Consider the following 14,546-nt stretch of genomic DNA (forward strand, 5'->3'; position numbering starts at 1 on the left):
CATCCCTCGCCGAGAGCGGAACCTCGCCATCAGAAGCTCAATGCAGATAAGATTGCTGCCAGTCTATTTCAGCTCACTGCCGTGATTCGATCCAACGTTCCTCCTTTTTAGCTGAGATAGTGCTTGAGGCTGGTCCACCACGTGCTGTCTTGACTTGAACTGTCCTTTTGCAAAAGGTTGAGCTGGCTGTGGCACCGCCGCGAAGTAGCATTCCCTTCACGATGTTTCCCATCAGTCTGAGACAGTCCATGATTCTTGTTGGATAGCAGGCCGCACGGTGGGTCATTATATACCTCAGCATGTTTCTAGGGTGCAAAAACTGCACTTCTTGGCGACAATGATGCTGGCGGTGATTATGCCATGCGACGATCAAATCCAACAAACCACCATGGCCTCTCCAAAGCCTTCCTGTTCCAAGTGGTCACCATTTCGGAACTTCAGGCTGGGACTCCCATCAGATCTGTTCGCTGAGATGATATTATTGGCAGCATCGATGTCACAATCTGGAGTACAGTTTGGGTGCTACGGGCTGTTTGTCCATAGTGCAGCCAATGCTTGAAATAGCATTCGTTGTTGCGAGCCGAATATGCGGCCTGCTAGGATTAGATAAAGCTTACTAGCTAGTAGTCTATATCTATAGTAGGATCAAATATCTAGTAACCCTGGTCTACCCAAGGCCTCCCGGGTGGTCGATTTGTAGGATCGACACTCTGCCCTGATCACAGCCTATCTGATACTCTATTGCTGCCTTGTCTATCCCAGTTCTACTCATCGGTACTCCTGAACGGTGGCGTCGAGTGTGATGGCCGTTCCTATATCATGGAACGCAATGCCACGAATTGTCGCGGTAGAGGTTGTCCCGACGCATATCCATGGATGATATGTCAGGTCGACTGGGCTAGTAGTTTGCACTGTTCCCTATGCGACCTTATACGGCCGCCGAATCCGAGAAGCTCTGTCTATTTCTTGTTGCTTACGTCTAAATCAGGTGGTCAGCAGGGTCATGCAGTACTTGCAAGTCAAAGGCTTGCGTCGACAAAGGTTTTGTAACGTACTGAACTGGAAGTGGATGATATCTCCGTCTTGGACAACCTGGAGAAAATGATAATCAGCTACTGCAGCGCTCAGGGGGAGGATGGGTACTTACATAAGACTTTCCTTCTTGTCGGTATTTACCGGCAGCCTTGATTGGGGCCATGGACTTGGCGCCTTCGCAGAGATCGTGGAAGTCTTGGTAGGCAACCACCTCGGCCTTGATGAAGCCCCTCTCAAAGTCGCTGTGGATAGCTCCAGCAGCTTGCGGTGCCAGACAGCCCCTTGGGACTGTCCAGCATCGGATCTCTTTCTCGCCAGCTATATACACAAGTCAGCATTGCGGATTTCACCAAAAGGGTTGGCAAAGTGTGAGCTTACCTGTGAAGTAGTATTGCAGGCCGAGCTTGGTGAATCCCTCAGTGATGATCTTTTCCAGCTTGGAGCTGACCTTGCTCTCCTTGAGGAAGGCGGCCTTGGCGTCTGGGTCATCCTTCATGCTGTGAAGCTTCTCCTCGAACTCGATGGAGAAGGGGATGATGTCTCGGGGAACGCCCCCGTGTTCGGTGACCCACTTGGCTATGGCCGGCAGGTACTTGCTCTTCTGCCTGAGGTAGTCCTTCATCGTCAGGTTGACGAGGTAGATGACCGGCTTGGTGGTGATGAGCTGGATCTTCTCGTTGATGAGCGCAATCTCGGCCGGCGTCCAGGTTCCATCCCTGACTGGCTTATCGTTTTCCAGCATCTATCTCCCGAGTGTGAGCATACAGAAACGGGCTGAGCTTATGAGGCTGAACCTAGGAGGCTGAGAATTCTGGGCTTACGGCTCGGATCTTGGTCGTCGTCTCGGTGAAGAGAGGCAGCATCTTGTACTTGCCACCTGCCTTTCTGACGATTGCTTCCTCGGCAACGATTTGTTTCTCCAGAATGTCAAGATCCTTCTTACAAAGCTCGCTTTGGATGGTAGCTAGAATGAGCAACAGATTAGCTCCGTCGGCTGGAGAGGCTTGACTCTGAACTGACCCAGGTCCCGGACGGGATCGATCGAGTCATCCACGTGCAGAACTTGATCGTTGTCAAAGGCTCTGACAATGTGGAACATGCCGTCCACGGCCTGGATGTGAGACAGGAAGGCATTTCCAAGTCCTTCTCCTTTAGAAGCACCCTTGATCAGACCGGCAATGTCGGTGACCTGCAGATAGGCCGGGTACGAGGACGGCGGCTTCCAGAGGTCACAAAGAAAGTCCTACATGTATTGGTCATTTTCAGTCATCTATTAGGAGGTTCCTTCTGCTGAGTATCTCGACATACATATCGAGCGTCCGGAACAGCACATCTCGCCTCGTTGGGCTCAATGGTACAAAATGGGTAGTTTTCGGCGGCGGCGCTCTGCTCGGTCAAAAGGTTGAAAAGACTCGACTTCCCCACGTTGGGCAGGCCAACGCATCCCATCTTCAGGTTCTTGCGAACCCTTCCGAAAGCAACGACATTGTCCGTGACGGGCTCGATCTTCTTGGGCGGCATGGTGACTGTTATTGGCCAAGCACGAAACGAACGCGTTACTATGAAGCTGAATTTCGGAGGGGTTGAAGGTTGAAGGAAGAAATCTATCTTTAGAGGGGTCCTTCTTTGAAACCATCCACCCGCAGACTTTTAGAAAATGGCCTGACACAAAATGGCCTGATAATTCACGTTTTGGCCCACTCAGGCGCATGGATGGCACATTTTCAGGGTCTTGGTGGGGTTTGGCAAGAAGCCAGAGCCTAGACCTTATTCACCATGTTTACTTTACAAGTAGTATAGTGGAGCCGATTTGGGAAGTTGAAGATTGAACCCGGAATTCCCCATGGGCTTCAACTTTCAGGTTTGGCCTTCCGAACCCCAACGTTGCACCGAGGCGCGCTTCATGTCGTTTCCTGTCGCATCTTCTTAATGTTGGACTGATGAGGGCAATGGCAGTGTTAATCGCCCCCTGTCTCATTACGACACGCGTGAACTCATGGTTATTGCCATTGTCCTGGTTAAGAGGGCGAAAGGTTCTTCTCAGAAGGCCACGATGCTCAGTCCCATGTTCGTAGCGAATATTGTGTCAATAACACATATTGGGCATATAGTGACTTTGTTTGTATCTCGTGCAATCCGGCGGTTCTCGCAGCCATGGTTCATAGTATAGGATGCGATCTAACACTTCAAATGAAATGGACGAGCAACATAGGTAGCAGATTCAGGTACCGATGATCAAACTTCTCAAATGAGCATTCGACTTTGCGTGAAAGTGCGAAAGGATGAGAATGCAAGACGGAATTAATAAAAGAAGAGGGAAAAAAAGGAAACGACCGCTGGAGGGATCGAAAATCAGAAGTGACCGCAGAGGGAGTTGAACCCTCTTGCCATTAAGTATAATCTAATAATACTATAATGATACTACCGCTAGGCTACACCGGCCCGGTCAAAGGAGTATTATGATAAACTGGTTTATAGACGGAAGAGAGGAGCGAAAATATGCTTTACTCTTGGGTGACTCGGTATTCAAGCTTCAGCAATGCCATGGTTTGAATTGTGGAGAGCCATCGAGCAGATATGCAATAATAACATAGAAATATCCATCCTAAATCTTAGTCTCAGAGTACAGTAGTCTTCTTATATGGCTATATTGTGACTCGTAGGTTTCATTCAGCTCGAAGCTCATGCATGGGGAGAAATAGGGGCCAGGTGATTCGGGCCACCTCGAAGTATGTAGGGCAGAGGGGATACGATCCTGCGTCCATGCACTGCTGCGCCGTGGTCTAAGAGCGCAGTAAAGATGCCCAGCTATGCATTGAGAGCGGAGCCGTACTTGAGGGCCGAGTCTGCCTTCCCGCGCAGGTTGAAGTTTGGGCCAGCGCGGTGGTCGAGTAGATACTCTTCCGGCGGCAGGCTGTCGCGGCCTACAGCCAGGCTGTGTGGGTAGGTAACTGCATTCAGTGAAGTGAGAGTTCTCTATACTAGGAGCAAATGGTTAAAAAAAAGGCGATGGACTTACATCAATGGATCCCCCCATATGGCCAAAGCTATTGCTGATGTCCCGACCCTTCCTCGATGAGTTGGTCGAAGGAACTTGTGTCCCAATGAGACTGCTCATTGCCAGCATCCATGGCAGCAAATACTTCATCCCCTTCAACATCGACTGACGTCATCATACCATTCAGCTTCTTATGGGTACTGACATGTAAATGTACGTTTGTAATGGCGGTTGTCTGGTGAATATCGATGGAAGGCATATTTTGTCACAGTTGATATTTGCCTCCCGGTTTACATATGTACACGTACGACTTCTGAGTAAGCCGTTTGACGAGCTTTGCATATTTGGTCGACTTCGGTATTTCGTAGTGGCTAAGCTGCGCATCAAAATTGGCATGGATTGTGTGATGGTTCAGGCAGGGTGTCAGACAGGAGTGGTGGCCTGAAGCAAGACGCTCAAACACAGCACAAACACTTAATAATATTCTCTCAGGGCTCCGTGGTAAGTTCCGTGGTTCCGATACAAAAACATATACCTATATCGAGCAGTTGGTTGGAGCTACTTGCATAATAGCATGTCATATAGCTGCATGACCCGATTGGGAAACAAAGTGCACAGCGATGGAATCACTGAACTGGGCGCTGAGTTCCATAGGAAATGAGTTTTCTTCCAGTGATTTCTGGGACGTGAATCAACAGCGCGTTTCTCTTTGTAGTGAGCGGCAATATGTTCCTAGCCCTTTGTACTTTTCTTGGCTTCTCTGCGCCATGTGAATTGCTTCCTTACCCTGGGAGGGTCCGAAGGCTCCGGAGAAGCACGGTCTGCTGAAAAGCAACACGTCTGTGTAATTCCAGCGTAGGTCGGAACGCAGTCTCTGCTCGTGTCAAGGTCGCTGGATGCCGGATTGGTTTTGTTTCGTCCCAGTCCCGGAAAGTCTGCATCCTGAAACGCCTGTAGTGGTTCCTCCTGTCTGCAATGCCTCTCAATGCCTTCACTCGGGGAGCAGCATACCACGACCCGAAGCTTCTCGTTCTCGAGATCATCAACAAAGTTCCGCGAGTTCTTCAGGCGTCTGATTCTCCGCTTCCTAGACTCATAGAGCTTCGGGGGAAGCTCTTGATGCTTCCAGAAGGCCTGCGCTTCGAGTGGGCGGTTACGCAGATTCGCATACTCTGGGTGAACATCCAGAACAATCACCGATAGCACCCAAAGATCCCCGGTGTCCCAAGCACAAGATGTCACCTGATAACTGCGAGAACCTTTCTGGAGGATGTCACCAATGATTCGTTCGTCAGACGAGCTGCAGTCCTTCGAGGCTAACTGCCTTGAAACTGTACAGAGATAGTCCATGAGCTGGGCTTGGGGTAAAAGCTGCATTTGACAGCAATGTCAGCATTTGAGTTAGCTGGAGGTAACTCGAATCTTACCTTTATCTATGAGCCGGCTAGCCAATTGTCTCAACTTAACTCATGAAATCAGAAAGGGGCCCCAAGTAGACTTCTTTTCAGGTTCAAAAAATAGGGATGGAGAGTCCAGCTAGCTTTCTAGAACTTGATCCGGACAATCAAGTAACTGCAGAATTATGTAGTGATATGGAAAGCCAATTCGAGAAAGACATCCTACATGATGTGTCGTGACTTATATAGGCATTTAGGTATATAAAATCGCAATTGTGGTACTATGAGCTGCACTCGCCTAATTCGGTCTGGAATGTAACTCGTCCCTGCTGAAAATGGTCTTCATGACTCCTTCCACACTTTCCGTAAGGCGTTTGGGCCTCAGCCCTATGGCTGCGGGGGTTATCCATCAGCCTATGTACCTGCAAGGTAGTGCTACAGGGTGCCCTGTGAGTGTTGCGGGGGCGCGTTTAGTGCACTGTTCGGTCTACAATGCCATTGACGTGACCGCAGTGCAGCAGACTCACTCACTCTTCACTCAATCAAGTGATTGGGCGCAATGGAACAAAAGATTCGTATCTAATTGATACCAATTGCTTTCGATAACTTTCGGGTGGAATCGTATCATTGATGTGTTGGCTGATACGCAGGCAGCATCTGCTTTATTGGGGCTGGGCCATACACCGATACCCGACGATAGCAAGTCACCAACCATCATTATGTACATGTTCTACCTCGTCGTCTAATCATTGGCCCCCATGCCTCCCGGCTTTCATATGGTGACATATTCATTAATCCCTCTCTTGCGTCAGATTTCTAGGCAAGTTTTCGTGCGAATACGCGAGGTGCGATGCACAACCTGCAGCATTCTCTAGAAGATCGGAACTGTGCTGAGGTATTGAATGAGGGGAAGGTGTATTTGTATATTTGGTGTGCAACCCGGCTAAATGAAAAGAAAGGAAACAACGTCAAGACCAGCCATTCCCTCCTCGCCCAATTTTTATTCCCTGGGGCTGCCATCAACCTAAGAACCTTGAACTCTCTGCAGAATGCTCAGTTGGTGGATTCGACTACACCGAAAAGAAGGGAGGTAAGCAATTGACAAGCTTGAAGAGAAGTTAATGAGAGACCAACGTTTAGCGTAACGAGTGTAAGCCCTTCCGATTATCTGGTAACGACTGTAATCTTATACAAAGCAAAAGAAACACGGGAGGTTGGTCATCGATGCTCCGTATCCCTAGGCGGTCGCCCAGCCTTCCCGTTTACAGAGTCGCATTCACCCAGGTGGTTAAATTGATCGTTCACATCCGCGAAGCCTGCAAAGCCGCATTTGCACGTGAACACGGCCCGTATGTCTGGCTCCTTGCAGTGGCCGCCGCTTCTACTCCCAAGGTGCCGCTGATAGTTGCTCTTTTGGGTAGTTTGGTATTTACATTTACAAGTGTAAAACTTTGTGCTCGCGTTGGCGTGGCGGGACTCCAGGTGTCGCCTGAGTCCCTTGGGCTGGGAAAAGGACCAGGGGCAATCGGGGCATCCATGCTTCTTTTTCGGCACTGGGGGATTTCGCTGACGCCGCGATTTTGAGCCAACACTGCTGCTTGGCGCATGGGTTGTCGGAGTAGGAAAATCGTATTCCCCACCCCCTCCACCCGGATTCGACGATGAGCCTTGATAGAACGATGGCGCCAGCAAGCGCTGGCCATAGTCCGCCTCCCCGTTCGAAGTTGGGATGCCCAAAGTCGCCAGATAGACGTCGCGCGACCGATTTGGGTACGGGGACTGGTTCCAGCCAGCATCCAGAGCCAAGCCGCCTGTCGAGGTGTTGCAGCCAAAAGAACTGGCTGCAGCAGAGAACTCGATCTCTGGAATTGGAGGAGGCTCACTGACCTGAAAGCCAGGGTCCGCGACGAAGTTGGAGCCAATCCCGAGAAAGTTGGGGTCGCCAGCAGAGATCGCAGCGAATGGAGCCGGCTCGTTGCCCTCCGGGGCCTGCTGCGGGGGCTGGTGGCTGCATGTGCTGCTGTAGTCGTGGCCGTAGCCGCCGAAGCTGTAGTAGCCCGAGTCGTCAAAGGCCGCGTCGTTGAACGTTGGTGGCTCAATGCTGCCCAAAAATAACTCAGAGTCCTGGGTGTTTGGGTCTGGATAGTGGCCATAGGTGTAGTCACGCAGAGCCGGCAGCTCACTGTCGTAATTCTCGTCGGAATCGACAGAGCTGCGCTGCTCCCCCGTGAAAACCATCCCTAGGTGTTACCCTAGGTCATCGATTGGGCGGCCAAAATGGCACACCAATAAAGTAAGTTACTGCAGCCGAGTTAGCATGCATTTCTTTTGCTGACGCGATACTACAGAAGGCCGCATACAATGATACTCAAGTGGGTGGGGGATTTGGGTTTACTTCCAGATTCAAGAAGTCACAAAATAATCTTCCGTGTCTATTCTCTACGGAAGATCGTGTTATGAGTGTGTTATATTTTGGGGACGGCAAAAGTGCATGTGGAGGAAAGGGGCCTGGTAATGTCCCAACCGGAAACTGAAGACCATTTGACGATAGGTATGCCTGCGCCTACCACTTGAAGCCCTTTTCGATTGAATCGCGAATGTGTACAGTAACTCCCGGGTCAAGCCTGCCCTCGAGCACCATTGGGCCGTAAGATTGTAGGAGGAAGTAATTGACCACATCGCCAGTGTCACCGGAAGGTCCAAGATATGGGCAGCCTATGTTCAAGATATGTTGCATGTCGTCTGACATTTACTATAACTCTATCGGTGGGAAGCTGTACATTCTTCATGGCACACACCTGGATACAGCACTTTTATCCCAGAGCCTTGCCGGATTGTACGGAGACAGCGGTGTACGATCCATGCCCAGTCACCATCTCTGCCCAACTTGGTTCGCTTAATTCCACGAGAATGCCCCCGCAGTCCAACTCGCAAGGCAAGCAAGAAGCAAATCTCCCATAGCATCAGATGCAGAGAAAGGGCGAGGCATAGTGGCTGTGTGTTGACTGAGCGCTGTTTTCGGCCTATTGACTCTCTCCCTTTTTGGGGCCAGCATAGGTCGCGCGTCCTCGCGCGTCTCTAAAATGCCTTCAATCGAACCAGTGGCCAGCCCACAATGAAGGGACTGACAACAAAACATTATTGCCGGGCCAATGGCAACACCCATTACCAGCTAGCTGCAGTTAAATGGACTTCAAGCTCGCGAAGTTGGTTGCCTTGACTGCCGGGGAACGACCAAGCCTCCTTTTGGCAGACGGGCGGGTGATCCGGCGGATGCGCTGTCAGGCTGGTGTCCAGTGGGAGAGGACGGCCAAGGGTTTCTTGCATACCATGGTGTGGCGCGTTACCGGCAACCTCGCATCATGTCCCTGACAAACGTATGTTGATGACGTACATAATGTTTTATGAACTCCGCGTGTTAGAATTGCAAACCGATGGGCTAACCCATGGATCGTAGGAGTGAACGCTGGGTTGAAGGAGCCGTCGGCTTCTTAGCTGCGGTCCCGGAGGAAGGCCGAAAGGCGGGGTTATTGTAGATTCGCGAATCCTACGGCACTGGGCTGGTTACCAAAGTGGCTGTGTAGACGCCGGTAAGCCAAGAGGCCAACTTCCGAGACCGTCTCGTCTTGCAGAGTCAGGCTGTGTCAACTTTTGAATGCCAACACGCCATAGAGACGCTTGATGGCACATCGAGATCACACACTGTTTCTTCTGCTGAGCCCACAGTGAAGAACAAGCTATCGGGCGCTGGCTTCGTGGTCGCGGACAAGAATTGTACGTACCTGAGTTGAGCCTCATTTCCTCTCCGCGTAAGCGACCTCTGTTTCACATTGCCGACATCCAAACCAGGCATCACCTGCGGGGTCGCCTCTACTTCTTGTTTCTGGTGTCTTGTTTCGGTCACAACACTGTATCATGGCTCGTACAATGAGGACATGGAAATAATGAAGACGACATGCAGTCGTTAGTATCAGCATATACCAGCACCAGGTCATCCCTTGCGTCCGGTGTTATACAGTCTTGATGGACCAACGAAAGGCGGGGTCATGGAAGAACTGTGCGGCACAAAACAAAACCTCCTAGTACCAATGTAAGCAGCGGTAAGCTCAAGAAGACACTTCCAAGATCAATCAAAAGATTCAGACCATCGACCAGTTCAACATGGACAAGCTTAATGACATACTGAAGTCATACACGGTCTCTTCCAATGAGACCACAGTGAAGGACAAGCTTTTAGGCGCCGCTTTGGTAGTGGTGGACAAGAATGGTACGTACCTGAGATGCTGACACACGTTTCCTCTCACTCCCTCCATCTTTCCCAACTCAAGCGACCTCAATCTCTCATTACTGACCTCTCGGACAGGCACCATCTATGAAGGCGCCTCCGGCCGCCTCGCCTTCGCGGCCGATTCGGCTCCCTTCACAGTCAACTCCCTCGTCTGGCTCGCGTCCCAGGGGAAACTAGCCACATCGGTCGCGGCGCTGCAGCTCGTGGACCGGGGCCTCCTGACCCTGGACCAGGACCTGCGGACCCTGATGCCCGACCTCGGCGCCCTGGAGATCCTGCGCGGGTTCGACGAGAACCAGAACGGCAAGCCCATTCTCGAGCCTAACACGCGGCCCATCACCCTGCGCCACCTGCTCACGCACACGCTGGGCCTGGGCTACGACGTGGCGGTCCCGGAGCTGATGCGCTGGGGTCGCTACGTCGGCCGCACCGTCATCAACCTCGACTGGTGCCGGGAGGGCATGACGACGCCGCTCATGTTCGCGCCCGGCGAGGGCTGGCTGTACGGCATGGCGTACGACTGGATCGGCGCGACGCTGGAGAAGCTGACCAAGCAGACGCTGGGCGAGTGGATGCAGGGCCACATCTTTGCGCCGCTGGGCATGGAGCGGACGGGGTTCTGGCCCGAGCGGATTCTGGGGAAGGGCGGCAAGGATGAAGAAGGGGATCGGCTGCTCGAGTTCGCCTTCAGCGCCGAGGACGGCATCACGGGCATGCACCCGTACCCCGAAGGCGAGCTGCGGCCGGGCACGAGCATCCTGCGCACGGAGCACGAGATGGAGTCGGGCGGGGCGGGCCTATTCACCACGCCGCACGACTACGGCCTCTTCCTCTCCGGCCTTTTGCGATGCTCATCCTCATTCTCCTCCACTGGCCAAGAGCAAGAGCAGCCACTACTCCAACCCCAAACCCTGTCCCAGCTCCTAACCCCCCAGCTCACCGCCCCGCAGCGAGCCGAGCTCACCAGCGCCATACTGGGGTACCACGTCGGCTACGCCCCCGAGCTGCCGCTCGACGGCAGCGTCCGGCTCGACTACGGGCTGGGCGGCCTCATGAACCTCGACGACCTGCCCGGGAAGCGGCGCGCGGGCGGCCTGACGTGGAGCGGCATGGGCAACGGGCGCTGGTGGGTCGACCCGCAGACGGGCGTCGCGGCCGCCCTCTTCACCGGCGTCCTTCCGCACGGCAACGCCGTCGTGAACCGCATGTGGGACGAGTTCGAGCGCGCCGTCTACCGCGACCTGCTGCCGGAGCTGAAGGGGAGAGAAGGGGCCGAGAAGTAGCGCAGTGTACCTGGGTAGGGAGGAGATAACCATGGGTTAGATGTCGTCAGATGTCACTCACGTGCAGACAGAAAAGTCAAAAGATCGGACGAGCACGGACCGACCGTTCATCGACCCCAGAGCACAAAAAACAAACAAAACAAACTGTTTGCTTGCGTGGGACTTTTGTCTATTAATATCACATGTTGACTGACTGACAACATCCCTTCCTTTCTACCTCCTTTCCAAAAGCAGTAGTAGTAGTAGTACCGACATGGATATCACATAATCTGACCGCACACACACACTGCTCGAATGAATCAATTCTCGTAACCCGGTCCCTGCCTTGTGTTGTCGTCTTCCAAAAGGTATACTCGTAGCGTCATCGGAATTCAATAATCGACGACATTTCCCCCCTCCTTGAATCATCATATTCTTTCGAATCACTCCACTCCAACAAAAGGTCTAACCGTCGGTCCCGGTACTCCGGAACGAGTGACACAGGGCCGCGTAGTGATGCGTCAGGTCCAGGACGTTTTGCGGCAGGCTGGTGGCCTGGATGATGCTGCGCACCTTGACGGCGCCCTCGTCCTCGATGAGGGTGCGGATCGTGTACAGCAGGTCGGGCGAGAACTCGCTGTACCAGCGGTACTGCCACGTCACCAGCCTGATAAGCGAGGCGACGATTTCGCGTGTGTTCTTGGTCTTCTCGTAGACGCGCAGGATGCCCGACAGCGCCTTGGGGCTGAACCGTTGCGCCAGGCATGCGCGGTAGGCTTCGGCGGCCTCGTCGTGGTGCTGCAGGCGCTCGGCCAAGCAGCCGAGGATCTCCCACTCCTCGGCCGACTTCTTGTATTGCATGGACTGGGCGCGATACTGCGCCATCTGGGTGCGCCAGATTGTGTAGACTCGCAGGTCTTCATACAGAACCATAAAGAGACTATCCAGCCAGCGTTCACACAGCCGCTTGTTATTCAGGCGGGATAGATGCTCTTCCGTAGTGGCAGACTGGCCGCCCATGTTAGCATACCCAAGACCAATTATCTCCGCCGAAGGTCAACTTACGTTATCGGAGTCTGATTGAATGGCGTCGGCCTTGACCTTGCCGGGGTCAATCGTGTGCTCCGGCTTCTCAACCTGGTTCGGCACATCTTTGCCATTCGTCAGGGTAGGCGCAGTCGAATCAGCGTCGCCGGATTTAGACTTGTCCTCGTCGTCGTCATCGTTCTTGTCGTCCTTTTCGTCCTCTTCTATGTTGCTCTTTTCGTCGTCATCTTTGTCACTCTCCTTGTCGCTCTCCTTGGTATTCCCCTTTTCGGTTTCCTCGTCGCCATTGACAGGGGGCTCGGGTGTCCCGCGCAGGCCATCAAGACTAGCGTTACGCTGCGGGGGCGCAAGAGAGGATGTGTCCTGGCGCTCAGTCCTGTACTCGTCCTCCATCACGAACACGTTGCTACGGATCTTGAGCAGCTGATCCCATCCAATTTTCGCCGTCATTTCCGTCAAGATGCTGTATGCCTGCTTGAAGGTCCCACGGTAGGCTGCCGCCCTAAGGTTTAGCAAACTGGGATCCACCTGCTCGTTGTATCTCGACTCGGGCTCGCTGTCGATTTCTTCTAGCCGCGTCTCGGGTAACGTGGGGAGATAGACGTCTTTGGGCTCGGGCATGAGGGGTGCATCCTTATCCTGGTAGGTAAACATGGGGCACGAGTTGAGAATGGTTAATGCGTTCTCCCAATCTTCCATGGTGACGTAGACCTGTGCTAACCGGGCCCATGTGCCAAACTCGCTGGGAGCAGCAATGGTACTCCGATCTGCGCAGCCCTGGGCCATCTTGAGTCTCTCCTCTTTCTGCTGCGCATTGGGGGCGGACAGTGCCTTCTTCATGAGGAAGTCCGCCTGCGTATCAAGCATCACGTAGTCCATAGGTGTATCCTTAAGAGCCTGGTACAGAACGCGCACGCCCTGTACTTCTTCGTTACCCATAATCAGGACCTTGGCCAAGAGTGAAGAGACCTCGACGTTCTGGGAGCGCAATTTCTCGAAGAGGTTGATGGCAGAGGCGAAGCGGCCGGTAGTGTGGAAGTACTTCAGCAGGCCAGAAGTGAGATGGTTCGAGACGTTGTTGGGGACTTGAACGACCGAGTCGGAGCCCAGCTGCCAACCGCGGAAGAACAGGTGCTCGGCAGCGCTGAGGAAGCGATGTTCGGTTTCGGTGTTCATAACAGGGTTGAAACGACGGACGCCCATGATCTTCCTAATCGTGTCGCCACTGCCATCATCCGCGTACGAGTAGGCACGCAGCACACTGCAGAGATATGTCTCTCAGCCATAACTCGTCGGTTGCGGCCCGCTTCTCTCCCCGCTCGTCAATGCAGTAGCTGTCGACAGTTCCGGGGATGGTGACATGGACGCGCATGTCCAGGCGCGAGAAGGCATTGTAACAGCTGTACAGACCCTCGACGATCTTGTTGGGGGTGGGCTGGCCGTGGTCCTTGTTGTTGTAGGTGAGGGTGTTGATATACGCAGCCAAGCTGGCGGAAGAGGAGGCGTCTACACCGGTGACATGGTGGTATACGCCCGTCTGTCGCGTGGCGGTTCGGAGGTTCTGCTTGAGGAGATGGACCAAATCGGGGGGTCCGAGTTCGCGCAAAGACTGAAGCGACTCGGTTCGGGCCTCAATGGACTCGTGAAGTACTTCCTCAGATATCCTACCATGTGTTTCGGTTAGCACGTCTGCGGGAGTGTGTTTGTTGCGTAGAGGAGGGTTGTAGCTATAGCTTACTCTGGCACCGCCGGCGAAGGCATTGTGAAGGATCTTGGAGATATGGAAGCGCAAATGTATTTCCAAGGTGTGTGTTATCCTTGGACGGGAACAGTATGATGCAACTCAATGCGCCCGAGTCATGCAGCAATGAAAGAGGGAAGGGCGTCAATGGTGCCGGGCACCTTGAATCGTTGACTGACGACTAGATATGTGTAACTTCAGCTTCCAGTACAGACGACACTGACACTGGCTGGTGGTATGGTGGGAGAGAGAGGCTGGCAGGCTGGTGGCATGCGACAGGAGTGGACTGAATTGGGCTGGGAACACGATTGCGCAGTACAGGTCCCGCTTGGCATTGATGATTTGGCCAGAAGTGTCACTCCAATCAAGGAACGCGCCATCCCCTCCAAGCCACGTCGGGGATTCATTATTCAATCTAAAACGCCCTGGAAAAGCTTCTGTCAATCTAACAATCTCCCTCAAGCGCACATTCTAGGCGGGTCAGCCACAACCTACAGGCAGGGATCCAGAAGCTCGCGCCACACGGTACCTGGCCCACATCCCGCCAACAGGTTCCGTCATCCTTCGGCCTGGAACTGGAGCTGGAGCTTGCTGGCATGGAGCACTGAAATTCAATTTATTAATAGGCGATTCGGCACCGCACGGCGCGTCAGCTCCCAAACCCCAGGCGCGACTTTCCGAAATGCGATCAACTGCATAAACCCTGTACAACTACCGCAAAGATCCATCCCCGACGAAGCGACGAAGAAGCGACCGATGGCTACGAACTCCACGCGAC

At 53.2% G+C, this 14,546-nt stretch overlaps 5 protein-coding genes across 5 annotated transcripts; 1 reads left to right on the forward strand and 4 right to left on the reverse strand.

The window, feature by feature from the left end:
- Positions 1-959: 959 nt before the first annotated feature.
- Positions 960-2,556, reverse strand: PG985_014401 (uncharacterized protein; the record flags this gene model as incomplete). Its single annotated transcript, XM_066834167.1, has 7 exons — positions 960-979; positions 1,056-1,092; positions 1,148-1,353; positions 1,414-1,777; positions 1,857-1,999; positions 2,056-2,278; positions 2,344-2,556. 7 exons carry the CDS (start codon positions 2,554-2,556, stop codon positions 960-962), a joined length of 1,206 nt encoding a protein of 401 aa, XP_066678907.1.
- Positions 2,557-3,843: 1,287 nt separating this feature from the next.
- PG985_014402 (uncharacterized protein) lies at positions 3,844-5,410 on the reverse strand (the record flags this gene model as incomplete). Its single annotated transcript, XM_066834168.1, has 3 exons — positions 3,844-3,970; positions 4,342-4,409; positions 4,820-5,410. The coding sequence occupies 3 exons, from the start codon at positions 5,408-5,410 to the stop codon at positions 3,844-3,846; spliced, it is 786 nt and encodes a 261-aa protein (XP_066678908.1).
- Positions 5,411-6,648: 1,238 nt separating this feature from the next.
- On the reverse strand, positions 6,649-7,668 carry PG985_014403 (uncharacterized protein; the record flags this gene model as incomplete). Its single annotated transcript, XM_066834169.1, has 1 exon — positions 6,649-7,668. The coding sequence occupies one exon, from the start codon at positions 7,666-7,668 to the stop codon at positions 6,649-6,651; it is 1,020 nt and encodes a 339-aa protein (XP_066678909.1).
- A 1,923-nt stretch (positions 7,669-9,591) lies between these two features.
- On the forward strand, positions 9,592-11,001 carry PG985_014404 (beta-lactamase/transpeptidase-like protein; the record flags this gene model as incomplete). Its single annotated transcript, XM_066834170.1, has 2 exons — positions 9,592-9,697; positions 9,794-11,001. 2 exons carry the CDS (start codon positions 9,592-9,594, stop codon positions 10,999-11,001), a joined length of 1,314 nt encoding a protein of 437 aa, XP_066678910.1.
- Positions 11,002-11,445: 444 nt separating this feature from the next.
- On the reverse strand, positions 11,446-13,788 carry PG985_014405 (budding site selection protein; the record flags this gene model as incomplete). The annotated part of the gene is made up of 4 exons (XM_066834171.1): positions 11,446-11,988; positions 12,046-13,288; positions 13,317-13,691; positions 13,766-13,788. The coding sequence occupies 4 exons, from the start codon at positions 13,786-13,788 to the stop codon at positions 11,446-11,448; spliced, it is 2,184 nt and encodes a 727-aa protein (XP_066678911.1).
- Positions 13,789-14,546: the final 758 nt, after the last annotated feature.

The sequence above is a fragment of the Apiospora marii genome (assembly GCF_038362585.1).
Source record: "Apiospora marii strain CBS 49790 chromosome Unknown utg000011l_segment0_segment0, whole genome shotgun sequence".
Classification (NCBI taxonomy): Eukaryota; Fungi; Ascomycota; class Sordariomycetes; order Amphisphaeriales; family Apiosporaceae; genus Apiospora; species Apiospora marii.